The sequence below is a fragment of the Amblyomma maculatum genome, chromosome 4, assembly GCF_055883805.1.
Source record: "Amblyomma maculatum isolate TAMU_Amacu chromosome 4, ASM5588380v1, whole genome shotgun sequence".
In the NCBI taxonomy this organism is placed as follows: Eukaryota; Metazoa; Arthropoda; class Arachnida; order Ixodida; family Ixodidae; genus Amblyomma; species Amblyomma maculatum.
Window position 1 is genome coordinate 39143671 of NC_139347.1, and position 27824 is coordinate 39171494.

At 44.8% G+C, this 27824-nt stretch overlaps 2 protein-coding genes across 2 annotated transcripts in view; one reads left to right on the top strand and one right to left on the bottom strand.

Moving 5' to 3' along the window:
• Positions 1 to 16908, bottom strand: part of LOC146190771 (uncharacterized) — a 68670-nt gene extending 51762 nt beyond the window's left edge. The window contains exon 1 of the mRNA XM_084601154.1: positions 16777 to 16908. The gene's annotated coding sequence lies outside the window, so the exon portion shown is untranslated. The remainder of the gene's footprint in view (positions 1 to 16776) is intronic.
• Positions 16909 to 17078: 170 nt separating this feature from the next.
• On the top strand, positions 17079 to 27821 carry LOC146190772 (xaa-Pro aminopeptidase 3). The gene is made up of 5 exons (XM_084601153.1): positions 17079 to 17447; positions 17706 to 18656; positions 21354 to 21595; positions 23727 to 23847; positions 27640 to 27821. Exons 1-5 carry the CDS (start codon positions 17417 to 17419, stop codon positions 27819 to 27821), a joined length of 1527 nt encoding a protein of 508 aa, XP_084457279.1. The 5' UTR covers positions 17079 to 17416.
• Positions 27822 to 27824: the final 3 nt, after the last annotated feature.

Sequence of the window (27824 nt, forward strand, 5' to 3'; positions counted from 1 at the left end):
TATTGTTTTTGACGAAGATGGGATAGGACCAAAGAGGTTACATGGATGATTATATATAAGTTCTATATGACTGCCTTGGCTAGAACACATAACGAATCATTCCTTGCTCTGCACCCTCCGTACACAGGTTCTACGGTTTCGTTGGACAAGAACTAAAAAAAAAAAAAAAAATTGTAAAAGTAATCGCTGCCTGGCACTTCGCTTTTGTTTACTCATTACTCATTCCGCGGTGAGGAATGAGTAATTGAACGGACTGGGCTGAAATTTTAGACACGCATAGACACAAGCCAGTTATAATTCTAAAAAATAGAAAAGCCATCAAATGCAACTATCTCTAACATGTATGCTAAAAGCAGTTATATTAAATTAATGACTGAATTTAGTTAATTACTGAAAGCATGATGACAATTGTCCTCACAGGTTGCGTCCGCTTAGTTGCATATCCCGTGTACAAAAAAAAAACTTTTCTGTAGTGGTCTTTGAATAAAAAAAAGAATCCTAGAAATCCTGCAGAGTGTCTTACTCCCAGAACTACAAAATACTTCATTAGATGAATAATTTTACTTCGAACTGCTGTGTCTGTTTACGAAAAGTAACGCCAAAACGAATTCTTTCAATGCGAATTTAATGAAATAAGATGTATACTCTCTCAGATGCAAATGATATGTCGCTCCCCTCATTAGAACTAATTGTGGTGTGCAGACGGTCTCGTATTCTACTTAGGTTCTTATCAATTAGCTCTCGTTAACCTGCACTTTATTAAATGGCTTCAAAAGAGCTCGTTATTTTAGATGTGCTATTGTAATTTACCGATACTTTCAGCCACTTGCATTTGGTCCCTGTCTTACTCTCCGTTTGCTGACGGGTGAGCTGTTTCTTGTCTCTGGTGCGTTGTTTTTCGCTACTCACGAGATACAAAAGCCGAGGCCGGAAGTTGGTCACAGAGCCTGTCCGCAGAGGCTGTCCGCGAAATGTTCGGTTTATGTTTGGTTTATGCGGTTTAACGTCCCAAAACGACTCAGGCTATGAAAGACGGCTTAGTGGAGGGCTCCGGAAACTTCGATCCCCTAAGGTTCTTAGGCGTGCACCGACATCGCACATAACACGGGCGCCTTGCTCAGTCGCCATGGCCGGGATGTGGCCACGAAAAGTGGTCCAGCCACGTAATCGCAAAGATGGAGGGGCGGGGTATGATCGTGCAAAAGCATGAGCTTAAGGTGAGCTGTATGTCGTAACTAGTAATTGATGACGTAACCAAATCATATGACAGTCTCATGACAACTTCGGTGCGTCATGAGACTGATGGCGTCATTAGTATCACGACAGCCATGTGACAAGGATGACTTCAAAAATAGTGGAGTGTTGTGTGCTAACTATTAACTGATCACGTCGCGATGACATGGTCTCAAGACAACTATGACATGAAAAAAAAATGATGATGCCATTAGTGTCATGACCAAGTCATATGACATGAGTGAGTTCTGAAAATAGTGGAGCGGTATGTCGTAAATTAAAAAAGCGATGACATCAAGTCACGTCTAAGATGATGGAAAAATGTCACGTCACGTGACGGTCACATGACAAGAATGACTTGCAAAAAAGGTTGGTTTAGTTGATTTATGGGGTTTAACGCACCAAAGCGAGTCAGCCTAAAATGGACGCCGTAGTGGAAGGCTCCGGAAATTTCGACCACCTGTGGTTCTCTAACCTACACTAACATCGCACAGCCAAAAAAGGTGATCAAGCCCCATGACAGTCACATGACCAGCATGACTTCCAAAATGTGATGACATCACCAAGTCATGTGACCAGGATGTCATGCAAAATCTGATGGTCACTAAGTCACCTGACAAAGTCACATGACCAGGATGGCTTACAAAAGGTAATCAGGTCATCACCTCACGCCACGGTCACATGACCAGCATGTCACTTTAAAAAATCGATGACGACGCGTCTGGTGTCACAACAGCAGCAGCAACGCTCAGGCTTTCGCATTTCTCCAATGCAGGTTCTGCACTGCTATCAAAGTTTTGAAACGAAAGCTTCATTACGCTAGGTATAGCCGGTCTTCGCATGGGCTTCAATTCTACCTTCATTTGACCATCAAGGAGCGGGAGGTCAAACTTGCCATGCGGTTCAGGTGTCCCCAGAAATATGTAACAGATACTGTGCCTTTCTCCTTTCCTATAAACCAACACACGATACCAGCGTGCTAGCCTTTGACCTTCAAGGAACCACAGAACAAAGTGTGACTATAATTATACTGTGCCCTTCTGTCCACAAAGCATCAGACCGCTTTAAGTTAACCTTGGTGTCGCATCACAAAGTAATGACCTTGACGATTTGACCTTTGAGTGACCTTTGACTTTAAAACTTAGAGCTGAGGAGAGAGCGAAAAGGGGTGGAGCACGTGTCAGTCAGCCAACATTAGTTAACAAAAAGGTGGTAGCTTGCTCCCTTGTGGCCCTCAGCCTAAGCCGAGGTCCCAGGGGCCGGACTACCGGGCCGGTGACGTTGGCGTTGGTTGGTCACAGCCTCGGCCGCCAGACTGATGAGTTTTTTCTGCGTAGCGGGATCCTCGCTTCGCAGCAAATCGTACCAGGCTGTTCATTATTGAGCTCTGAAGCCTCTGGGGAGCTGTCACATTATATAGATATGTGTGCCAAAGTACCTTTAGCTCCACAGTATTTACATACCCTGTTCTCTACATTGTGCTGATCGTATATACCTAGGATTTCTGGCAAAAAGTCCGTGTTCGTTTGTATCTTCCTCTATAGGCCATTGCTTCCTTTAGAGGAAGTGATCTGTCAGGGACGGTAATTTTGTTCTATTGTGCCTGTAGCGTTCCGTGATTTCTCGGTATGTGACCGATGCTTCTCTTAGGTTTTTGCATGCTAAAAAGTGAGAGAAATTATTTTATTTTACCACGTTTGTAACTTTTCTCCAAAATGGCTCTCAACACAAGGCTGGAATTAGCCGTGCAAGAAGGCACATATATTACAAAAGTAGCACCAGAAAAAAAAAAAAAAAACTACACTAAAACTAGCATTTACTAGAGATTTTTTGGTTTACACGAAACGAATTCACGAGCTGAAACCAAAGAAGAAAAAAATCTTAGAGAAAATGTAGTTTTATTGCGAAAGCAATACTACGTCAGGTCTAACTGCTCGTCGCTGCGTGCCCTGTCCGTGTCCTTATATAAGAAGAAGAAGAACAGGAAGTAGAAGAAAAAAAAAAAAAGAAGTAGAAGAAGAAGCAGTAGAAGAAAAAGAAGAAGAAGAAGAAGAAGAAGAAGAAGAAGAAGAAGAAGAAGAAGGCGGAGAAGAAGACGCTCGGTCACTCTCAATTAATGCTCTCGCTCCCTATTCGGTTCAGCAGCGTTGAACCCTTCTCATTTTTTATTCTCGGTTTTTAACTCTGTTACAAATTCTGAAATATATATGTGCCTCATTCCTCATGCCTAATTTCAACGCATAGTTTCGGGCAATTTTGAAGAAAATCACGACTGTGTTGAACTAAAAATAAATTAAACCAAATGTTAAATCTTTTTCGTAAACTTTTGTTGTTGTTGTTGTTTTTTTGCACTACAGCTTTCGTGCATCATTCGCGAAAAGTTTAATTAACGTGACTTTAGTTATACCATTGCTGCAAATTATTTCGTAATTAATACCTCTAAAGTCTCAGCCCACCCTAATACATATATTCCAGATGAGCATGCTTGCAGACGGAAGCCCTGGAACGCGTTAACGTTATCAACAGGGACGATGTTCCATTTTCCATTGTGCAAACGTCACTCGAGGCTTTTTATGGAAATAATTTTGTTCTGCCTTATACCCGTGGAGAAAAAAAAAAAAAAAAAAAAAAAAAACGTTCTCCGATGTTTCGGCCAAGTTATGCTCCATTCTTCATCACTTTTCGGTGGACGCTCGGCTTCAGGTGCGGCGCAGTTTTCGGACGATATGTCCATTTAAGTTTAGCGACAACGAGAGATAAAAACGCTGCGTGCTTAATAAGGCGGTAAAAGAACCGTTACCATATCCGGCCGAGCAGACTGGATGATGGAGATTCTGTTTCAAATCTGATTCCTTCTTATCTCACTAGGTCTGAGCGCCAGTACAACGTCGCCATCCCCGAGGCTAACCACAAGGCTCGTTGGGTGACAACATGGTACGGAACCGAAGAGAAATAAAATAATTGTTCTATAACCACGACCAAATTTTCTGAATCTATTTTTTTGCTGCAGTTTGTACATGGCCGGCTGCTATGCAGTCGAACTGGCATTGCCGCGAATCGGCCGAGAGGGTTATGAAAATGGAAAAGAGGATGAAGGAGAAAGGAAAGAATAACAGGCGTTACACCAGCTCACGCTTGCATTGAAAGAGGTCGTGGAGGTCATGAGTCATGAGCGTTTCGGCCAGCGTTCACGCCGACGACGCAATTAATTAATCTTCCCGTAACTTGGCGCACCCAGCCCAGTATAAGTCCATGATGCGCTCTTTGTGACGCCAGCGCCGCAGAAAAGAAAAAAGAAAGGGCCGGAGAGAGCGAAAAATGGGAAGAGAAGGGCTGGGGAGGAGGAGGGGGGGGGGGGGGCTGCAAAAGGATTACGGGCACGGGCCATTTTCCTGCGCCGTCATCGCAGAATCCTAAATGCGCGCCGCTGTGAGTAATTTATAGCGATAACCTGGTGATTTCTGCGAAATAGATGACTGCGGCGCCACAAGAAAAGCACACATACGACCGTGATGACCCGGCCAGCTGCTTCGCTGTACCACTGACTCGCTCCAGAGCAGAGACGGATGATCGCGTCAGCACAGATCGCAGATACGAAAGCCCAACGCGCAGCTTCCCGAACCCCCGTGGGCCGGCTGCTAATCCGTGGGGATCGATCTAGGGGGCTTAGGGATCTGCGCTAGGCACTCTCTTTCGACCCCAGGTGTACGGGAGGACGGTGCAAGGTAAGGAGGGGTGTCCGCCTATGCAGCCCTGTTTGGCAGGAACCTGGTGTCCACGCGCAAATGCTGAAACACGAGGTGAGGTTGCGCTCAGGAGGAGAGAGCCTAGCGAGCCATAGCCAGAGTGAGAGTGAGTGAGTGAGTGAGTGAGTGAGTGAGTGAGTGAGTGAGTGAGTGAGTGAGTGAGTGAGTGAGTGAGTGAGTGAGTGAGTGAGTGAGTGAGTGAGTGAGGCGAAGAGTGACTGAGTGAGGCAGCGATTGAAAAAGTGATTGCATGATCGAGAACGAGAGTGCGCGAGGGTGTGAAAGAGTCGATTGTGTGGTGGGTGAAGGAGGGAGTGATTTAGGAATGCAGTGAGTGAGTGAGAGTTTGGATGAGGCGGTAGTGGAGTTTATGAAGGAGTGGATGAGTGAGTGGGCGAGAGAGGAAGCGATTGAGTCTGTGAGTAATCGAGAGACTGCGCGACTCAACGAGTAAGTAAGCAAGAGTGTGCATTATTCCTTGACCGATTGGTGCAGTGTGTGTCAGTAAATCAGAGAATGATCGAATGAATGAATGCTACCAACAGCCGTCCGAAATACAAAAGTGAAACTTGGAGAGACAGTCAACATCGTCCCTCCCAACATACAAAGCCTAACAAAATGATTTGCCCCATCATGGGAAACTCAATTTGAGAAGCCGTCGTTCTTCATCAGATAGTTTATCTTTTATGTTTATCCTTTTTCCGGAAAACGAAAGTTAAAACTGATAATCTCGGATCAATAAATGTACTTGCAGGCGCCACAACACAATCGGAATGGCACTCGTTTGGTCAGGAAAGATTAAGTATCGGCAATTTTCTAGAAGTAGACCCTACGCTCTGGTGGCACCACAATCCAGAGAAGGATAGTTGCGCGTCGATTACTTAATTTACTGGCTGGTTCGTCGGCCTACTCACACGTTGCTGCCAGAGTTTTGCTGCAAAAATATATCTTAGGACCGCTGCTGCATTAATGTTTGCACGCTAACGATTATAGAACAGCCAATAAGTGTCATGGCGCGAGCCTTATGATAACAGCGATACAGATACCACGAGAACGGGGTGGTTCCACGCCGTAGCGGAACGCTTCCAGGATTATTGCACCGCGTTTCTTATCAGGCGCTACAATCATATATTTCTAAGACGGTGATTATATGGACTAGCAAGTGACACTGCAAATAAGCAGCGCCGTTTGTTATGAAACATGGCTGAGCACATGTGACTAACCTGCCCGTTTCAAGAGCGAAAAGGTTTCTGCTTCATGTAGTTTAATGTTAATGCAGGAATGCATTTAACAGCTACATTTTCAACTCCCATTGTCCGTCACGGTTCCGTCCAGTAAGGCTATAGGACATCCATAAGTGTCCTAGTGAGGTTCAGAGCAGTTTCGAAAAAATTTCGCGTGCTGTTGTGTTACTTTAAATATCATCAAGTGAAGCTGTTATGACGTCAGAGCGCCACAGCTTTCGGCCGCTATCACTTTCCCTTCCCCGTATTCCCTTCCTCTTACCTGCAAACGTCCTTCACAATAAAGCTGGCTTTTTGCCTTGCTGGCATTCCCGAGTGCAGGCGTCTGACCAATTCAGTGGCGACGAGGATGTGATTGCGTGCAAGTTGCGTGTGCGTCGACAGCTTTTAGCGAAGGCAGGTCTGACCAGAAGCGAGGCCGAAAATTAGCGGTAGCAGCGGAACTGGCAGATGAGAACGAAAAAGGAATAGGCGGGGTCAAGTCAGACGAAGACGTGTATGCGGTGACAGGGAAAAGAGCACTGCGGAAGAAGCACCGAATGTCGTGCTTCAGGTGTGAAGGCCAGGGGCACAGCTCAGAGGCATGCCGTTTCCGCTCTGCTGTATGCTACAAGTGCCGCCAACGTGGCTACCTTGCGAGGGCCTACTTCCGTCGCGCAGATATTAAACTGCCTTCTATGCCAAAAAAAAAAAAAAAAAAAATCACCAACCTAATTCGTCAGTGTGCTGGGGCCGAGAGATGACAGCGCCTGCGACGCCGATACCGATGGCCTGTTCATGCTGGGTGCTGTGGAAGATTACATCGGGGCCCCGGGTAGAGTCAAGCCGCTCGTGCGTAAATTGGACTGGGTCAGATTTCCAGTCCCCAGTTGGGGCGGAGTTCCGGTCACCATGCAGCTCGACACGGGGTCACCCGTTCAATAATCACATGGGCAACCTATACAAAGCATCTAGCTGCCTGGCCTAAGCTTCAAGACTCTTCGTTAAAGTTAATTACAGTGCTCGGGCAGTTGAAGCTGAAGGTTTCTGTAGAAGGGCGTACCGTCACCAGCACATTGACCTTCCTTGGTTGCAAAGGGTCAAACCTCTGCGTCCGCGACCTCATCAAAGCTTTCAACCTACTCGATGTACCAGTTTGTAACGTGTCAGCCGAAGGTGAGCCTTGCACCAAAGGTTCAGGAGACAACGTTGACGTCCGAGCCCTGCTTGTATAATTTGCTGAGGCGTTTGAGCCAGGTCTAGGCCTCATCAAAGGTCCGCCAGCCCACCTTCATATAAAAGAAGCCGCTGTCCCAAAGTTTTGCAATGTGCGTCAAGTGCCGTACGCGTTACGTTCACAAGTAGCCGAAGAAATTAATCGGCTAGTAGAAAGGGGCGTTCTCACACCTGTCTCGTACTCCGAATGGGCTGCGTCCAGAGTTCCAGTAGTCAAACGCAACGGTAGCAAAAGGCTTTATTGGGATTTCAAGGTCACAGTGAATCAAACCTGCCATACTGCGGAGTATCCCCTTCCCCGCGTAGAAGATATGCTCGCTATGTTAAACGGAGAAGTTTTTACTTTACGATCGACCTCCGCGACACGTACATGTAGCTTCCATTGTACAAAGAATATCAGCTGCTTACAACCGTGAACACGCAGAAGGGGCTTTTCTCTTTTACTCGACTACCATTCGGTGTTTCGTCGGCACCGGCATTGTTTCAGAGATGCGTGGAGGCAATAATTCAAGGTTTGCCAGGTGTGCAAGTCTGTCTAGATGACGTCATCATTGCAGAAAAAAAAAAAGAATGATTGCACCATCCTTCGCAAAGTGCTGCAGATATTCCAAGATTCGGGAATGCGTTTGCCCGAAGACAAGTCCAAATTTTGACAGCCTGAAGTTGACTTCCTGGGTCACCGAATCAGTGATCACGAGGTGAATCACACGGGCATACTTGTCCATTTTAATTAGCTGCCCACAAAACTGTGTAATTCGCACACACGCGTCCGTTTAAAACGACGCGGAACAAGGCGCTGCGCCTCATGCCCGCAGCCCCCACAAGTCAGCTTTCCTTTTGTGCTTTAATGATGTGAATAAAGTTGCACAAGTATTTCTAACATTGTGTATTTTGACATCTCAGTAAGTAAACACAGTTCGTGAAAATCTTCAGGATGCACTAATTACCAGAGAACTAATGGGTCCCGTTGGTCGGGAACAACTGGAGGGCTAAAACGTGTTTAGAACCAATAGGAAAATTTGTTTGGTTATAAGCAAAATGTTTCTTTCTTTTTTACCATTTATAAGCGAATAAATATAAATAATCTCGCCTCAAAAATCAACGCAACGTAACAGACAACTTATTTTTATGGTATTTTTGCCAGAACACACTGTGGTCGCGGAAGACCAAGCCCGTGGAAAGATACAGATCACAATTCGTCATCAGCGTTTTGGTAAACATGTTGAAGCATGCGCTTCGTTCAAGTTCCCTGGCATGCCAAGGTTCCCCAAAAACCGATTATGCCTCGGCTTTTTCGAGGGTTAGGCATAAATAGGTACTGTAGTCGAGCACGTCACCTAAATATTTTCCATTTCCATTTTCGCGCTACTTAGAGAAAAACACGTTTCCACTCAGCGTGACATGCTCTATTTATATTCTAGAGGTTTTCATGATCGTGATAGATAATAATGCTTTATTTTTGTTCCTTTACTAATAAGGATTCAACTGTTTTCAGGACAATAAAGCCCTTAGCAGAGCAGGATCTGATAAATCATTCTGCTCTCGAGAAATGCGCATATCTACTTTTAGCATATAAGTATCTTGTTGTTTACCCCTGCAAAAGATATTCAGCTATTATTTAAAAAAATGAAAAAAAAACGACGGCAGCATACCAGCAGGTGTATAGATTTCGATTACGTAAATTGAAGAGAAAGAGGTGGAGGACGACGGTTGATAAGCGTGCGACAAAGCTGCCCTCAGTTTAGAGGACAACGACAACAAGAACGACAGAATCGTTGTTGTTTAAAGGCAGACCTTAATTTACACGATGGGCCACTCGAAGCAAGGTTAAAATGGTTGTATCATTAATTCTTTCACTCATGTTGGAGACAAAAAAAAAAAAAAAAGAGCGTTAATAATGAGATGCAAGGTATGTCACCTATATCATCGGGTAAGTAAATCCTGCTATCTTTTGTTATTAACAGCGTGAACGTAAAGTTAGTACAAAAAAAAAAAAAGGTGAACTGTGGGCGTTCGTGAGCAGGGATGAGGCAGGTTCGCTTTTTTTCTTAAATGCTTACTGACATGAATAAGTATTGATCTGTTTGCGTCTCTTCCACAAAAACGATCAAGCAATTTGGATTGCATCAAAGTTCATAACAAAGGTAGAGGCCGCGCTGTGGCAAAATAAGAAGTAATTAAATTACAAGAAGCCAAACAGTAAGCTTTGTGCATCTGGACGACCTGTGAGTACAAAAAAGAATCAGAGTTTTCCCGGAATTTCTTACAGTTCGAAGGTACTCTCTGAAACAGAGAGCATTGTTGTTCTATATCCGCGTGTTCTACACACAGACATAAGTTTACAACCCTACAGTATGTGTATTTAGCTATATTATACGATAAATTTGGCTGTATAACGCCTCTCCCAAAGAAAAAACTCACCCTTTCTCTCTTTACGTGAGATGTGACCATAGCCAGCTGCGTCATCATAAATACGTCCACTCAAGAATAAATGCCTCTTCCACATCCCTCAGGTTAACCCGGTCATGTGCCAGCTGCGACCATCTTATCCCCACAAAGTTCCTAATCTCCCTAGACCAAATGACTTTCTGCCGCCCCTTCTGTTGTCCTTGCCTTCATCTGAAATCTACACCGGTGCCCATTGCGACCATCGGTTGTCTTACCCTTCGCGTTGCATGCCATCTCCATGGCCACGTTTTCTTCATTTTCACTGAGATGCTATAAACTCCGTTTAAAAATAGAATAACCCAAACAATCCTAACAGCACTGCTAAGATGCTATAAACTCCATTTAAAAATAAAATAACCAAAACAGTCCTAACAGCACTGTTAAGTTATGCTGCACATTTGTACACGCGTATCTTACAGTATAGCACGCTTCGAAGGGTGGCAAAACAATTTTTCATTGTGTGCGTGCGTGCGTGCGTGCGTGTGTGTGTGTGTGTGTGTGTGTGTGTGTGTGTGTGTGCGTGTGCGTGTGCGTGTGTGTGTGTGTGTGTGTGTGTGTGTGTGTGTGTGTGTGTGTGTGTGTGTGTGTGTGTGTGTGTGTGTGTGTGTGTGTGTGTGTGTGTGTGCGTGCGCGCATTTTAATCACTTACTGACATTGCTAAAACGCCCGTCCTGGAGGCGGGCGGCTGTCTCAGTATATAGTTTCGCTTGGGCAGCGCATACGTTTGCACACCTATAGGCTAGTCGACGGTCTCCAGCTTGTCTTCGGTGCTTCGTCTTACACAGACCAACAAAAAGTGTCTAGCTAAAACTAGCCGTTCACCTACAATGGAAAAATGCAATTCAGTCGTGCGATCAAGGATACTTGTCATTGCGCTCAGGCTCACTGCACAAACTTACACACAGCGAGTCCTTCCTACAGTCGCCATCTTGGCTCGAGTGCGGCGCCGCCCATACTAGTCCGTGAATATCGCCGACAGCGTCTCTTGTGTACCATACGTGCATGCTTGTTTAAACAAACAACAAACAAACAAAATAAACAAGCATTTGACTTAGCTGTCCATTAAAGCGTGTAATTCCCATTCCTTTTAAAATCTCGGAACAAAGCGCTGCGCCTCATGCCTACAGTCCTCAGAAGTCATTTTTCCTTTTACGCTTTAATGATGTCAGCAAAGTTGTACCAATATTTCTTACATTGTGTATTTCAGCACTCAGTAAATAAACAAAGTTTATGAAAATCTTCAGGATACGAAAATTGCCAGAAAACTAATGGGTCTCGTTGGTCGGAAACAATTGGAGGGCTAAAACGTTTTTATAATCAATAGGAAAACTTGTTTGATTATAAGTAAAACTTTTTTCTTTTTCACCGTATGTAAGCGAATAAGGACAATTAATCGTGCCCAAAAAGTGCAACGTGTCGAACAAATGCTCTTCTTTAGTATTTTTGTCAGAATATACTGCGGCCTCGGAAGACCAATCATATAGGAAGGTACAAATCACACTTTATGATCAGTGTTTTGGTAAACGTACTTGAAACATGCGCTTCGTTCGTGTTGTGGCGTGCAACGATTCACCAACAACCGCTTATGTTTTGGCTATTTAGAGGTTTAGACATAGATAGGTACTATAGTCGATCCCGTCACCTAGATGTTTTGCATTCTGTTTTCGCTCTTAAACTTCCACAATTACGTTTCCACTCGGCGCGACATAAGCTCTATTTATATTCAAGAGGTCTTCGTGACCATGACAGCTAATCATGCTGTAATTTCGTTCCCTCTCTATGATAAGGATTCAACTGCTTTTCAGGAGAATAAAAGCCTCTAGCGGAGCAGGATCTGATGCATGAGTCAGCTCTCGAGGAATTATTACACGGTAACAAATATCTACCTTGTTGTTTACCGCTGAAAAACCCATTCATCTGTGATTTAAAAACCAAATGAGGAAACGACAGCTACATATCAGCAAATGTATTGATTTTGATGGCGTAAAGGGAAAAGATACAGGTGGGCGACAACGGTTGCTAAACATCCGACAGAGCAGCTGCTGTTTAAGGGCCGGCCGTACATCATGTGACACGCCACTTGATACAACAGCAGTCCGGTCCCATTAAGCAAGGTTAAAACGGTTGTAAAATTACTTTCTGCACTCATGTTAGAGACAAAAGAGTTAAAAAAGAGAGCTAATAATGATATGCCAGGAATTAACAGCGTGGGCGTAAAGTTAGTCGAAAAAAAAAAAAAAGTGAACTGTGGGCGTTCGTGAGCAGGAACGAGGCAGGCTTGCTTTTTTTTTTTTTTTTTTCTTAAATACTTACAGACATGAATAAGTATTGGTCTGTTTGCGCCTCCTCCACAAAAAACGATCAAACAACTTGAGTTGCATCAAGTTCATAACAAAGGTAGAGGTCGTGCTGCGGCAAAATAAAACAAGTAATTAAATTACATGGAGCCAAAAATGTAAGCTTTGCGCGTCTGGAGGACATTTAAATAATCAGGCCTTTTCCAGAATTCCTTACTGACCGAGGGTAGTCTGTGAAACAGAGAGGATCGTTATTTTATATCCGTGCGTCTTCCACACTTTGTGCTTAGACATAATTTGACAACCATGCTATCTGTGTATTCAGCTACATAATACGATGGATATTGCTGTAGCGGCCCTACCTAAGAAAAAAAACTCACTCTTTCTCTCTTTACGTGAGACGTCATCCTAAATACATCCGCGTATCCTAAATACGTCCCACATGACTTTCCTCTGCTTCCTCCTGTTGCACTTGACTTCGCTTGAAATCACTTCGGTGCCTATTACCATCATCGGTTGTCGTATACTTTTCGAGTTGCATGATTGCTATTTCCGTGCTCATGTTTTATTCATTTTAACTAGGATGTTATTAACTTGATTTAAAAAATAAAACAACCAAAACATTTCCAACAGCAGCGTTAGGTTATGCTGCACATTTGTACATGCTTATCTTGCTGTGTAGCACGCTTCCAAGGGTGACAAAACAATATTTCAACGTGTGCGTGTCCAAATGCAACTCAGGCTTGAAGGGCTCCGTAATGGAGAAATCCGAATAATTTTGACCATCTAGCGCTCTTTGCTGCGCACTGACGTCACACAGCACTGTGGCGCCTTGACTTTTGCTTGCTTTGAAAAGCGGCCACCGCGGCTGGTACGGAACCTCGTCATCGGAACGAGCAGTCAGCACCCAAACAGAGCCACCGCGGCGGAGCAGTTTGGTGTGTGTGTGTGTGCGTGCGCGTGTGTGTGTGTGTGTGCGCGCGCGTGTGTGTGTGTGTGCGTGTGTGTGTGCGTGCGGAAAGGCACTGTCATTTTTTTGTCATGCAACGTTGCTCTAATGCTTTTAACAGAACGCCCACGTTTAGGAAAATCCTGTATCCGTAGTGGGCATCACAAAACTATATATTACAAAGTTCATAATGATCAAATCCGATTATCGTGATAAAAAGAAGAACTGAGATGTCAACATTACTTTCTGCATTGGCTTGTGCTAAATATATATAAGTACTGCATTGCCTGGAAGTGATTCATCCTTAAATCAGCCCAGGCGTGAAAACAAACAGCGCCACAATAAAAGAACGACAATGATGGCTTAATTACGTGAAAGTTTAGAACATGGAATAATGCGCAATAATTTCTTAGTGTAAGACAGCTAAATACCGTGTTTAGGGCATTTAAGCAGTAGTCATTGTAAGACAGCTAAATACCGTGTTTAGGGCATTTATAAGCAGTAGTCATCCACGAAAAGGTGTTGTTGATACAGTGGTGACCACACAAATAAATCTCGTTCAAGTTAAGCTGTTCGACGCAGGCCTATCAGCTCACAGGACTGATTATAGCTAAAATGTATCAAACGCTGATCGATAGCTGAAAGGAAAAGAAGGTCAAGTGCCGCTACGGGAGCCTTTTTTTTTTGGTGGTCTTGCGTAAAATACTTATTCCTATATTTCGTTCCATTTCCGTCATTAAAGTCCTTCAAGTACAATGGGCCTGCAGGGGCCGAATTACGCAACTATCTCATCGTAAATCTGTCACACATTTGTGACAAATCTGCCAGAAACCGATCAATTAGGCCCGCTCCTATCGGTCGATTCTGACCTGATGACATGTCGGCCAATAAGAGGGAGAGCTAACCGACAGACTTGCGATAGTTTTTGCGACGTGACCGTTGCGTAATTCGCCCCTTGGTCGACGTTTCCAGTCGCTTCTCCCTTGATTCAGACATCCATGTGTTGCTCATACGGTCCGCATTTACTATTTGAGCTTTTGCGGATTTTAGGACAGTTTCTTTCCTTTTCGTTCTGTGGCGAGTACGGCTTCAGAACTTTAGCGCTCGTAGGATGCGTAACCGTACGAGGTCGACAGGCTGGTTCACGTGAGCAGAGAGTAGGCTAATTACGGTACAGCCGGAAAATAAGTGCTCTGAAGACAATGGGTGGGTTTATGTATAGGCGTGCACAAATGGAGCGCAAGCAGGTCAGTGGCCATCCCTAATAGTCAGATGAAAAGGGCGCAAATTTGTCCGGCATAAACGCTGCAGTGTGCGTTGATGAAAAGGCGTTACCATGAACTATCGTCACATTTGCTGAAGAGACGTGTGAGCACCTACGGATTTATGGGTGGCTCTTTGAGGTGGCAGGTGATTGGATACGTGCACTATTTGCAGAATTCATATTTTGAAGTTCGAAAAAAAAAAAGCAGTTTTTCTACGTAAGAAGTTAATAAAAAAATAAAGGGGGGGGGGGGGGGGGCATTTGGAGCGCGTCTTTGCATACGACGTCTTCAGCATTAATTAAAGTAATTACTAATAACAATTTGCCAATACAATCAATAATAGCAGATGGCGCTGATGGCCCGGTGATTGCTCTCTTGTGGTTTCAGAATCTTACACATATTGGATGTGTTCTCATTTTAACCTAATTCCAAGTACGTTAAAACAGATAATTAAACTGCTCGCGATGACAAACGCCTAGGCTAAAAATGCATGTTGAAAAAACGACCAGACAGAATGGCTTTTAAACGCACGGGAAAGCCAGAGACTTGTCAAAATATTGGTTGGTTGGTTGGTTCACAGGAACGGAAAGGCGCAGTATCTGTCACACTTGCTCTGTGGACACCTGAACCGCGCCGTAAGGGAAGGGAGAGTAATTTCGACCACCTGGGGATCTTTAACGTGCGCTGACATCGCACAGCACAACGACGCCACTTCGTTTTGCCTCCATCGAAACGCAGCCGCCGAGGTCGGGTTCGAACCCGGGAACTCCGGCACAGTGGTCGGGCGTCTTACCACTGCGCCACCCCGGCGGGGCTCAAAATATCTGGTGATCACCAATAAAAAGTTCGTCCGCGAGTGGGAACGCCGGTGAACTTTGATGCATTCAAAGGAACGCTGGTTACGTAAGGGGCGCGTGATGTACTGTGTGCAGCAGCAATGGTCAGGCTTTCGTATTTCTAGACTGCAGATTCTGTGTGAGAAAACCTCAATCTAGGTGTCTCATTCTAATAATAATAATAATAATAATAATAATAATAATAATAATAATAATAATAATAATAATAATAATAATAATAATAATAATAATAATAATAATAATAATAATAATAATAATAATAATAATAATAATCAATCTTTATTTAATGTGCGCAGGAACAACCATGTGGTCTTTGTGCTGCAGCACAAATAAAAAAAAGAAACAAAAATGAAAAAGCACAAACATGTTTACACACACAGAGAACACAAAAAAAAAAGAAATAAATAATACATGAAATGAAACTGAGACGAAAAGATCACGGAAAGTAAGTAATCAATGAGTAGCATCGCTTATATACACAGTGAGAGAATTTTTGAGCACACCAGGAAAGAAAAAAAAAAAAAGAACGGTAGATAGAAGAGAAAAAAACAACACATAACTGACATTGATTATAGTAATATAGAAATATACATAAAATAAACAACCATTCCAGGCGCAACAAGTGCATGGTACTTAAAACACAGGCTAGAAATACAAAATAATACAATAAAGAAGTAAAATTGAACAAGGGACAGTAAGATTCGAATATAAAGTTTAAAGTTGAAATATAAGTAAGAAACGAATAAAAAGTAACGGATAAAAAGTAAAAAGTAATTAATAATAATAAATTAATTAAATTATTATTATTATTATTATTATTATTATTATTATTATTATTATTATTATTATTATTATTATTATTATTATTATTATTATTATTATTATTATTATTATTATTATTGGCTCACAGAAAGGGAAAGGCACAGCATCTTTTACACTTGTTTTGTGGACACCTGAGCAGTGGTAAGACGCCCGACTACTGTGCGAGAGTACCTGGGTTCGAAAATGACCTCGGCGGCTGCGTTTCGATGGAGGCGAAACGAAGAGGCGTCCGTGTGCTGTGCGATGTCAGCGCACGTTAAAGATCCCCGGGTGGTCGAAACTACTCCGTAGCCCTCCACTACGGCTCCTCTTTCTCTCTTTCCACTTTCACTCCCACCTACCTCCCTTCCCTTACGGCGCAGTTGAGGCGTCCACACAAAGCAAGAGAGACAGTTACAACGCCTTTCCCTTCCTATAAATCAATCACCGTGAGGGGTGGGAGGAAGGTGGGAGTGAAAGCGGAAAGAGAGAAAGGGGTGCCGTAGTGGAGGGCTCCGGAGTAATTTCGACCCCCTGGGGATCTTCAACGTGCACTGACATCGCACAGTTTCTCCTCCATCGAAACGCAGCAGTGTTCGTTTTTTCGCAAGCCCTCGTTGTGTCTACCTTCAAGGTGCGGGCATCTACGCCTACGCACGTGGCCTTACGGACAAAAGATTTTAGAAAGCGAAAGTAGCGAAAAGTCATGCAATCGAGTTACCTGCTGCAAAATCCGTTGTCAGCGCTTTCCCAAAGCAACGTCACGACCGGGTGAAGTTGTCTCGCCACGAGTGGAGCAACAGCATGCGCGGATCGACGCCAAATGAACCTTCGACTCGCCCGCCACTCACTGCTCGTGAATCGAGCTAGACCGCCAGACCAACTGATCTCGCTCGATCCGGCGCAACAGCGCGACGCGGTGTTTGAACGCGGAGGACTGGATGGGGCGACACATTTGGACATCGAGCCATGAAAGCGGGAGCTATTTTAGGAGCTTGCTGGCGCCACCTAGCCCTGTTTGTCGGAAAACGTTGTTTAAAGAAAGCCCCACGTGTTGCGCGTCCCGAGCGTCAGCTGAGAAGTGCCCGCTGTTCAAAGGGAGGCTAAAGTAGTTAGTCGGCTTGAGCAGATCCCGGTATTTGTTTGTAAACATTCAAGATATCACCCACGTAATACTCGGCACTCGCGAAAAGGTCGTCATCAGCATTATATATATAATGCTGCCCACACTTGCTTGTTCTTTTGTGCATTTTCGCCTTTTATTTGTTTGGAGCAGCGAAGGGAGCTTCTGATTGCGCTGTTTAGTTACTCAGCTTATTTCGACGGAATACCTACGGAGAATTTCGTCCAATAGCTTTAACATGTGGGGCAGCATTTCGACGCGAGTGTCATGTAAGTATACACTTGCTGACGTGCATACAACCTGTAGGCTGCAGTTTCGCGACTGATTTGGAAGACATGTTGCTGCTTGCAAGTCGCACAGTGTCGCTCGTGTTGACTGGTAGATGTCTCATATTAAGACCTTAAACCACGAAAGCCGGTCGTGCCTTAAACAGTACTACTCTGAATCCGCCAACGCCGCTGAGTATCTTTCCAGCTTTGCTTTAGACGTAGTTGTAAGCACTGTTTTAAACACGGGTTCAATTTCAGGTCGAGCTACAGCGGCGGGCTTGCGCCTGTGCCAGACAACGGCAACTAAGCCCGAATGCGGCGCACGGCAGCCTCGGCAGTACGGGCAGCCGACGGCGGCTACACACCCTCACCTCCTTCAAGAAGGCGAGCTGACACCTGGCCTAAAGCGCCAAGAGTTCGCCGAGAGGCGGCAGAAACTAATCAACGCCATTCTACAGCTGTGTGCCGTTTCTGGATCGCCTGGAGCCAGGACTACCCAAAATCATGCAGTAGTTGTTCTGTCAGCTACAAAAACCTACATGTCCGACAAGATTCCGTACCCTTTCCGTCAGAACTCGGACTTCTTGTATCTCACTGGCTTTCAGGAGCCCGACAGTGCCTTGGTGATCCACACAGGTACAGATCAGCACCAACCGAAGTCGGTCATGTTTGTGCCCCAGCGAGATGCGCACGCCGAACTTTGGGATGGACCTTGTGCTGGGCCCCAAGGTGCTGTAGATCTTTTAGGAGTTGACGCCGCTTATGAGCTAGAAGAGCTTGAAAATTACGTTGGCAAGCTCTTGAAAGCAAAGTACCCCACAACTCTCTGGTTCGACAACGCATCCAGCCAGCCAGAGGCTACTACTATCCTTAGGTGGCTTGCTGAACGCAATAAGAGCAATGTTGCTGTAGAGTCTCCTCGTCTACTCATACAAAGGATACGGCTGATCAAGTCGGAGGGAGAACAGCAGCTGATGAGGCAGACTTGTCGGGTAGCCTGTGAGGCCATGACGGAGGTGATGCGAGCATCCCACGCGGGAGTGACTGAATTACAGCTGCATTCGAAGATGGAGTTTGAGTGTCGTATACGTGGTGCCCAGCGACTTGCTTACCCACCAGTCGTCGCTGGGGGTGCACGAGCAAACATTATTCACTATGTGGCGAATGACCAACGAGTTCTGGATGGTGAACTTGTGTTGATGGATGGAGGTGAGAGAAAGTTTCATGCATAGAAAAATTTTGAAAGCGTAAGCACTTTTTTTTAAAACAAATTAATTAGGTAATGTCTATTCTGTAGGCAGTTGGCACAATTTTCTAAGAGGAATTCTCCCGACGTTCAGCTTCGATTGCCTATAGAAGGTTTGGTAGCATTTTTTCCATGAAAACTGTGACCGATATTTCGTGCTGTCACAGTCTGCACTTGGCAAAAAAAGCGATGCTAACTGTTTGTACTGCATGCAAAGCAGTGTTAGAAAAAAACAAAACTAGAATGTTCTTTGGACAGCTAACAAGGGATGTATCAAGCTTGTGGCGTGGAATTCCAGCCTACTGAACAGAAACTAAACATAGCCCACTGGGAGTTTACTCATGACAAATAATGAAGCACAAGGAGACTAAAGAAGCAGAAGAGGAAGGTGTGTTCATATAAAGTCAATATCTGCAAGCACCACAGCATAGTCTATGTACCACTGCAGAGCTATCTTAACAGAGCTTAGAGAACTCGTTTTTTGCTATCCTTACAGAACTTGGGTTATCGTTTTTCTCGTGTTTAGCACAAACTATCACTCATTGATGAAAGCCTCAGTGAATCGAAAACTGATTTGTTACTCATCTATACTCTTCTCTTGTGCCATAAATGCTACGAGTCATGTTTACAAACCAGTGAAATTGAAGCAACTGCTTAGAGGCTTTCAAACCAACCTTGAATGCATGCCAGAGCTCATTTTGCTAAGCGGTGCATACTTGACACTACCTACAGGTGAGGAGTAACGCTGGAATATTACATAGTTCTTGTCAGTTTTCCTAGATTTTTTGCTCTTTATGCTCTGTGCCATTTCAGTTGAAATGTACTCGTTGCATACCTTTGAGGACTGCATACGAAAGCCTTAATTATTTTTATGCCCTAGAAAGTGTTGTAGGATCAATATGTAATTATAGAGTTGAATGAACCCACAAAAAAAACCACAATGTAAAACCTACTAAAAACTTGTGAAACAAGCATCCTTCACTGTTGCATATTCTATATGCAAACCATCAAAATTCATGTCAAATGGTAGACAAATAATTGTTAGGTGTTATCTCTGTTAAACGAATAATAATGTTTTGAAAGCATGGGATTTTTTTCCGTCTTGCTTGTTTTAACACAATGTAATTGCCGCTTCTTACACAATACTTAGCTGCTTGTTTAACATTTCCACAAGACACTTAATAAACCGGTTAATCATCATCCTTCCTGTGATGACATCAAGTAACCTTGCAGTTTTTGGTTCGGTTTGGTTTGTGGGGATTAACGTCCCAAAGCAACTCAGGCTATGAGAGACACCGTAGTGGAGGACTCCGGAAATTTCGACCACCTGGGGTTCTTTAACGTTCACCGACATCGCACAGCACACGGGCGCCTTGCTTTTCGCCTCCATCGAAAAGCTGCCGCCGAGGCCGGGATTCGATCCCGCGTCCTTGGGAACAGTAGTCGAGCGCCGTAACCACTGCGCCACCCCGGCGGGGCCCTTGCAGTTTTTACCAAACTGTGTAAGTAGAAGATTTTTTGTAGCTATGGGCCTGGTGTGCTGAAGTTGCAGCTGTGCATGTGGCACCATCTGAGGGGCACCGTGTCAAATGTTGGTTTAACCGTGGCCTCCGCAATCGGCTCCGGTGCAACGGCATGCTCATTCGTGAAGGCCATGGGTTTAACCCTACTTGTGGTGCCATCTAGGGGCTGCCACATCAAATTTTGCGACTGGCAGTAAAAGATGCTGTGACTTGGCTCTTGGCCTAAACATGGTTACCGGATTGGATTCATGAGGCTTCAAGAGGCCGCACGATCGACGGTGTCACGAAAGACACACAACGCAGTGTTGTGATGTATTTCTCTTTTTCCTTTAACTATCCATTATTCCTGTGGCGTTGACAAATGCCTGCCCTGAGTCGAAAGGGATCAGGACCTTTCACTTGCTTACACTTACTAAATGGCAATGTTTAACCCTACTTAAACCTCTGTCGATATTCCGAGTTTCAATCGTTTTCAGAAGTGTCGTCTCCATGTCAGCCCTCATCTGATTGGTGGAAATGCCAGAACCGTAACTGCTGGCAACCGAACTGACATCCGGTTCTGGTGTTTCTACCAATCAGATGACTTGAGGTTAGGGAGGAAACAACTTCTAAAACAATACAGACCCTGGTTATAACAAGCAAAAGCACCCACCACCGTTGCGCAGTGGTTAAGACACTTGGCTACTGAACCCGAGTCCCCAGATTCAAACCGTTTATTTCTTTAAATGTGAAAGCACTACAAGAAGTTATGGTCAGTCATTGGCTCATCATTCTCTTTGTTGGATGGCTAACTTGAAAAACCTGTTAGGGAGACTCACGCGTGACCGCTATATCGGACTTAGTGCGAGGCCACGCGGATGTGACCTCATGAAACAGTTTAGCCAAGATGAGCGATGTCACAAACAAAATCAGACAAGATTCTTGGTCGGTGGTGGTGAGTGTACGAGTGCTTTCACATTAAAATGCATTAGTGTTCGAGTACAATTCATGCGATAGTCTGCTCTGGTAACCCTCAGAGGGAAAATGTTGTAGCACATGCTTTAAGATGGCACTAATTGTTTTGCCTGTGCCTGGAGTATGCAAAGTAGGGGGACTAGGTGTTTGAGAATTGGCTAAATGTTGTTTTCTATTGTGCAGGATGTGAGCTTCATGGCTACACCAGTGACCTGACAAGGACGTGGCCCATCAATGGCCGTTTTGAGCCTGGCCAGCGAGAGCTATATGAATTGCTCTGGGATGTGCAGCAGTTACTGCTGCGAAAGCTTAGGGAGCCAATGTCTCTTGACTCCCTTTTCCACATCATGTGTGCCCAATTGGGACATCGGCTACGAGAAGCTGGCATTCTGTCACCGAACACACCAGACTCTGAGCTTGTGCAGGTATGCGGAGTAACATTGGCAAAGCAAGGGTGTGGTTATGGAAACATACGCTTTCTTAAATTACTTGCAATCCAAAATTTATTGCCTGTGCTTTGTTTTGCAATTTTGAGCACAAGTTAGATACTTGCTGTTATCAGACTTAGAGTCAGATCAAACAGGCTGCAGTGTGCTTTCTCTGCATAAGATTAAAGTTCCAACTTGGCTGTGTGGTATGGGCAGAAAAAATTTGCATTTCTTCTTAAAGCTGGCCAGATCACAATGATAGTCTTGTCGTGCTGAACTCTTGGGAGGCACCTTGCATGATTGCTGGTGCATACAGCGATTGCAGCTTGTACACTGTTAGTGAGACATCATTTACCAACTGTTGCATGAAATATGCAATATATTGCTCAGAATCTTCTGCATGAACTAATGCAGTGTACGTTGAAATTAAAGACAAAAACTGGATGAACATGGAAACGGCAACAACACAAAGGTCCCTTGAAATGTTCTGTCCTCATTAGGATATATACTTCATTTTTAGTCCAGTTCTGTGCTCACTTTGCTGGACTGCATACTGATCTGCATGTTTCACACCATCTATACCTTACACTCTGTGTACCTTAACTGCAGAGCTAAAACTCGCGATTATATGTTGATGCATGTATTAATGCGCCCAGCCACAGAGGCTCACTGGTTAGAGCACTTTACTGCTGATTCAACAGACATGGGTTCAGTCCTGGCCGCAGTGGCCGCTCTTCTATGACAGTAAAAATCAAGGTGCTCATGGACTGTGCGATGTCAGCAAACCATAAAAAACCTCAGGCGATTGAAATTTCCAGAGCCCTCCACTACGGCGCCCCTTTTCATGTGTATTGCTTTGGGACATTAAATTCCTGTAAACCAAACTAACGCATTAATGCCTTGAGATAGCTTCTGATCCTTGGAAGAGGCCTCTATTTCGCAATGGACTTGGTATGGGTGTAAATTATTGTCCTTTCTTGCTATTGCTCCCCTGTGCAATTCTGCTCACTGTCCTCTCCCTATCCCTTTTATTTCTCCTGGCCACAACTTGGGTACTTAAGATAACAGACAGCAATTGATGCGGCCGGCAACATTCCTTTCCTTCTTTTAATTTGTTTTTTAATAAACTACTACCAACACCACCTCATTTATTCGGAAAGATGGCTTGGTCTATACGGTTTAATGCCCCAAAGCGACTTGGGCAATAAGAATAAAATAGTGGGACACTCCAGATAATTTCAACCACTTTGGGTTAGCACATGGACGCCTTGCTTTTGGCCTCCATCATGAAGCAACCACCGTGGTTGGGATATGCTCAGAAAGAGAACTTTTTGTGTATGTTGCTACGAAAACATACATTGACGCATACATTGTTACTGCATATTTTAGCACTAGCGCATCTTTCTAATGTTGCCCTTGACAGGTCTAATAACTGCAGGACTTTGTGCCTATACATTGTGTGAAGAGCACAGATAAGACTAGGGATAAGCAAATATGCTTAATAAGCAAATGTGAATGCTGAATTGAATATTATGTTATTTAATAAACTGGAATGAATCAAATAGCCGAGGTTGAAAATTATTAGAGAATAGGAATAGCATGTTCTGAAGATTATTTATATATGGTATGTAGTTAGCTATGTGCACAGATTAGGGCTTGGAATGCTGCTAGTATGAAAGTTGAAATTACAGAACTGCACAGTTCATCCACAAGATTTGTTCAGAAGTCAGATGCTGCACAAGACCCAAAAAATTATGAGTAAATCGATTTGTTTGTGCTAACCCATAAATGGCAGCCAACTCAAGAATCCTTTGCGTACATTACTTGTGCTCATTATAGTGTACAAAATCTTTGACTGTATTAGTTTAGCATGTTGACCCCCTCTCAGTTTACTTTTGGCATTGTCGAAAAGAAGCTAATGCATTATTCGTGCAACACAGAAGCCTAAGGCCAGCAGCTGCACTTTCATACTAGCAGATAATAGCAGTGGTGTATTTAAAAGCATCACTCGCTGTTTTGGCTGCCATTCAGTCCAGCAGGTCAGTGTGTGAGTGAGTGGCACACTTGCTATAACGCATCAGTCTACTCAATCCAGGATACTTGCCTCAAACACATGAATTACATGCAGGAGGCTCACAGACTGTGCCCACACCACGTCGGACACTATTTGGGAATGGACGTCCACGACACACCTTTGATTCCCCGCAGCCTTCGCCTTGCTCCAGGCTCTGTGCTCACAGTGGAACCAGGTGGGCGGCAGTTGCCTTGGGTTTTTCTAAAGTGTACTGTACGACTCACTGCAATGCCAATCACTGTTACGTGCATTAGTTTCTTGGGGAAAGAACAGGCAATGCACCTGAATGAAGGGGCCAGGGATAACCGGAGAGTATAAGGAGAGGCCTCTCTTTCACAGTGTACTCATAACATAGTTATTTCCACTGCTCATGCTCTCAGCAGCAATGAAAAAGAAAGCAGAATTGGCCCTAGAGTGTTTTCGGTGCTCATATTGGAATTTGATCATGTTGTTTTGCTTCACCTTTGGGACAATGAGCTTTTGGTAAGTATTGTTGTCAATACTTACCAATTACTCCAAGCTAATTTTCAGAGTATACTTAATCATTTGATTACAGGCTGTTGACTACAAAAAGCATCGTGATCCGCAATCCGCAACAAGAAAGAAGTCTATCTAGAATACGCCTACAAGGCAAACAGGACAGAGCACGCAGACGAGGGGGGGGGGAGGGGGGGACAGTGGGGTTGACAGAAGAATGCATGTCGCAGCAGCAAGGCCGGCACGCAAGCTGTGAGCCACCGAAAAGCAGCCGCAGTAGTCTTTGTCTAAGCCAGTGCTTAGTGCTAGCACTGAGAGCGAAAGTGGCTACATGCACTGTCTTTAGCTTATTTAAAACAGATGCCTATTGAAAGACATACTGGAGAAATTAGAGCAAAGATTCTAGGACATTGTTACTTTGAAAAGAATGTGGACGTGTTGTTTGGATGTGCTGGGTGCTAAGAATACATACTTGCCTGGCTGGCCGAATTAAGTTGAGTGAGATCACCAAACTCACTTTGCGGCGACTTCGTTCTGCAAAGAGTCTCGCTAAAGTTAGTGGGACATTACACAAATGACACTAAAGGTGAATGTCACTTCTTAAAAGTGACAATAAATGTGCATGCATGACAAAGATGTTGGACTATTTTTTCTCCTGGCGTGTCGCGAAAGATCGTACGACATTGTGCCAGTGACACTAAAGGCGAATGTCACTCGTTGAAAGTGATACTAAATGTTCTTGTATGACAGGGATGTTGGACTATTTTTCTGCGAGTTAATACTTTTCCGGGTGACACAATTTCCCAGCACTTACGCTCAGCATTTTTACAAATTGTGTTCTTGTAATATGCTCAGCACATCTGCTAGCATACGAGCGGGTAAAACATGGGAGCGCATGACATGAGCTGAAGAGCGGTGGCACTCACCAGCCGTGGTGGCTTCTCAACAGTGCCTTAGCACTAAAGGGTGAAACAAAAAAAAAAGCTAGGCCATCGAGCATACTTGATAGGGCCTTCCCCTTCTCCAAGAGAGAGAGTAAACTTTAATTGGTTAACGGAATTGCGTGGGTGATTTCCTCAGTCCAGGATACCATTGGCTCGGGCTGCCTCCCGGGCCCTGGTGAGCAGGCTGCGCTGCTCAGAAAGGACCCATGTGGGCCAGCTCTGCTTCCCACTCTGCTTGGCTGAGAGCAATTCTCAAAAGGCCTGTTGTGCCTTCCTCCTACGACACGTATGCAAACAGGCACACCGAATAATGTAGCAGGAAAAAAAAAAGACTAGCAACTTGGAGCACACAATCCAGTGGATACCGGCACACGAGGGAATCGATGGCAACGAGGCAGCTGACAGGATAGCCCGAGGGCATACTTTCCGGGCACCTGCGCCGGCTGCCCCAGAACCTTCAACCCCTTTAACATAAGGGGAACTAATACAATACTTCAAATTAGGAAGAAAACGATACGCAGAACGACGCAAAGACCTCAGCAGACAGGAGGCAGTAGCCTGGATGAACATACAGGCTAGGACATTCCCAAACCTAGCAAAGTACCACAAAATCTGGCCCGAAGCATACTGAGAAATACATGCACTGCATGCAGTGAAGTCTCGGACATCGTGCACATGATATGGAACTGGAAAGAGCAATTAGAAAAATATAAAGCCCCCTCCACAAGACACTGTACTATGAAGAGAAATGCGGTTGCTTCTGTGCTGTGCCTTGGAGGCATAGAGGCGAAGCATCTGAACACTACAATTATGTGCTGATGTACAATCGAGCAGTGTCTGGGGAACACAGCATGAAGAGCAAGAATGAAGCGGCAATCAGCCATCATGATTGCTTCTCCACAATGCAAAGGTGTAAGGAGGGGAAGCATTTGAATATGAAGTTATCTCGGCTCGCCATTGCCATTCAACGTACCTGATGGTTTGCTAAAACTATTGCGCACTAAGTACAATGCAAGTGCGCACTGAACCCCTAAAATTAGCTGTTTATATCTTACATCAGGAAATGCTAATCTAATTTTTATGCAATGGGAGTGTCAATAAATGCTTTTTTTGCATTTTTTGGGAGAAAAAACAAAACACATATCAACATGGTTTTACTAATACAGTCGAACCCTGCTATATCGAATTTTGATTATATCGAACTCACGGAATATCCCCTTGAAAATCCCATGCAAAAGTATAGAAAAGCCGCGTCATATATCGAACTTAATTTCACCGGTCGTTCGATATATCAAACCCGCACCACGCACTGGAAAGTGTGCCTTCCCCAAAGACGATCGCATCACCTTTGGCCGTTTGCCGCGTGCAGTTTTCAAGCCACGTGCGGAAGGAATGAGAGGGGACAGTTCGGCGACGGCTGGTCTGGGCAACGCCGCGCCCATTCCCCAAAGGCGCGCGCATCTGTAGTTATCGTTTTCCGCGCGCCAACACATGCAAGTCGTGCGTGGGTGCGCCCATCCTTTTGCCAAGCTATCTCTCTCCTTCAGCACGCGCTACGCATGCGCCAAGCCAGCTCAGCCTGTTTTCAGACAGGCGTCGACGCTTTCTCCAGCGTGTGTTGCGAATCCTCTGCGCGCGGCGGCTGAGGTGGCTATGGTGCCTGCGGACGTTAAAAAGCGGCAGCTCTCTTTTTGTTTTTCTTTTTGCGAGTCATCCTTTCTTATCGTGCTGTTCGGACGTTAGGAAGCGCAGAGTTTTTTTTCTTTCTTTTTTTTTTGCAGGAGTCGTTTATCCTTGCATGTATGAATCAACGAAAGCACGCGGTCAGCTGCTGCGATCATGACCCCCGCCCCAAGCGTGGCGTGATAAATCGAACCAGGCTTGTACGTGCAATCAAGCCATCACGGGCACTCTGCCAAGTTCGCTCCCTGCCACCGCAGGAGCTCTCAAAAGATAAACGCGCCCCGACGTTATCGCTGCGCAGCATCTTGGCACGCTGCCAATGAGCTGTGGATGAGACGACCGAAACGGAGTGACGCGCGCCATCGACATGCAAGCGAAAACGCTCGCGATTTCTGCCGCAGCAACACAGAAACCTTGTTTAGAGCTGCCGCGTTGGCTCGAGCAGTTGGCTCGAGCAGCGAGAGGGACGCAGTTCCAACAAGTTTGAAAATTATCGCTCTGTCGCTGCCGCTCGTCGCTGATATCGCTCAATCCCTTGCATGTGAGCGAGCTGGCCTTAACGCTTTTTTTTCTTTTTCAAATTCTCCGTGCAAAAGTGCAGGCTGGGTTGATTATGCGAGTGGGTTGATTACGCGACAAATACGGTATCGTTTTTTTGGCGTCGTAAGTGCCGTCACAAGCCGATTTTTGTATATCGAATTATCGATATATCGAACTATTTCGCGATCCCCTTCGAGTTCGATATATCCGGGTTCGACTGTACTACTACTCACCTTTTACGAAATTTATTTTCCTGGAAGCACGTTAAAGTGTAGCAACCATATCACAGGTTTTTAACATTTATGCTGTACTTTGATTTTCAGGCATCTACATTCCAGAGGGCAACACCAAAGTGGCCGCAAAGTTTCGTGGAGTGGGCATGCGCATAGAAGACGATGTCCTCATGACCAGCACTGGTCCGGAGGTGCTGACCGAAAGCTGTGCCCGAGAGCCAGACGTGCTTGAGAAGCTGTCTAGCGGCTTTCCCGCCAATGTGAAAAGTTGAGCG

Coding starts and splice junctions, on each gene's coding strand:
- LOC146190772 (XM_084601153.1), top strand. CDS start 17,417: ATGTGGGGCAGCATTTCGACGCGAGTGTCAT. Junction 21,596..23,726: donor CAGACTCTGAGCTTGTGCAG/GTATGCGGAGTA, acceptor AATTACATGCAG/GAGGCTCACAGACTGTGCCC. Junction 23,848..27,639: donor TGTGCTCACAGTGGAACCAG/GTGGGCGGCAGT, acceptor TTTGATTTTCAG/GCATCTACATTCCAGAGGGC.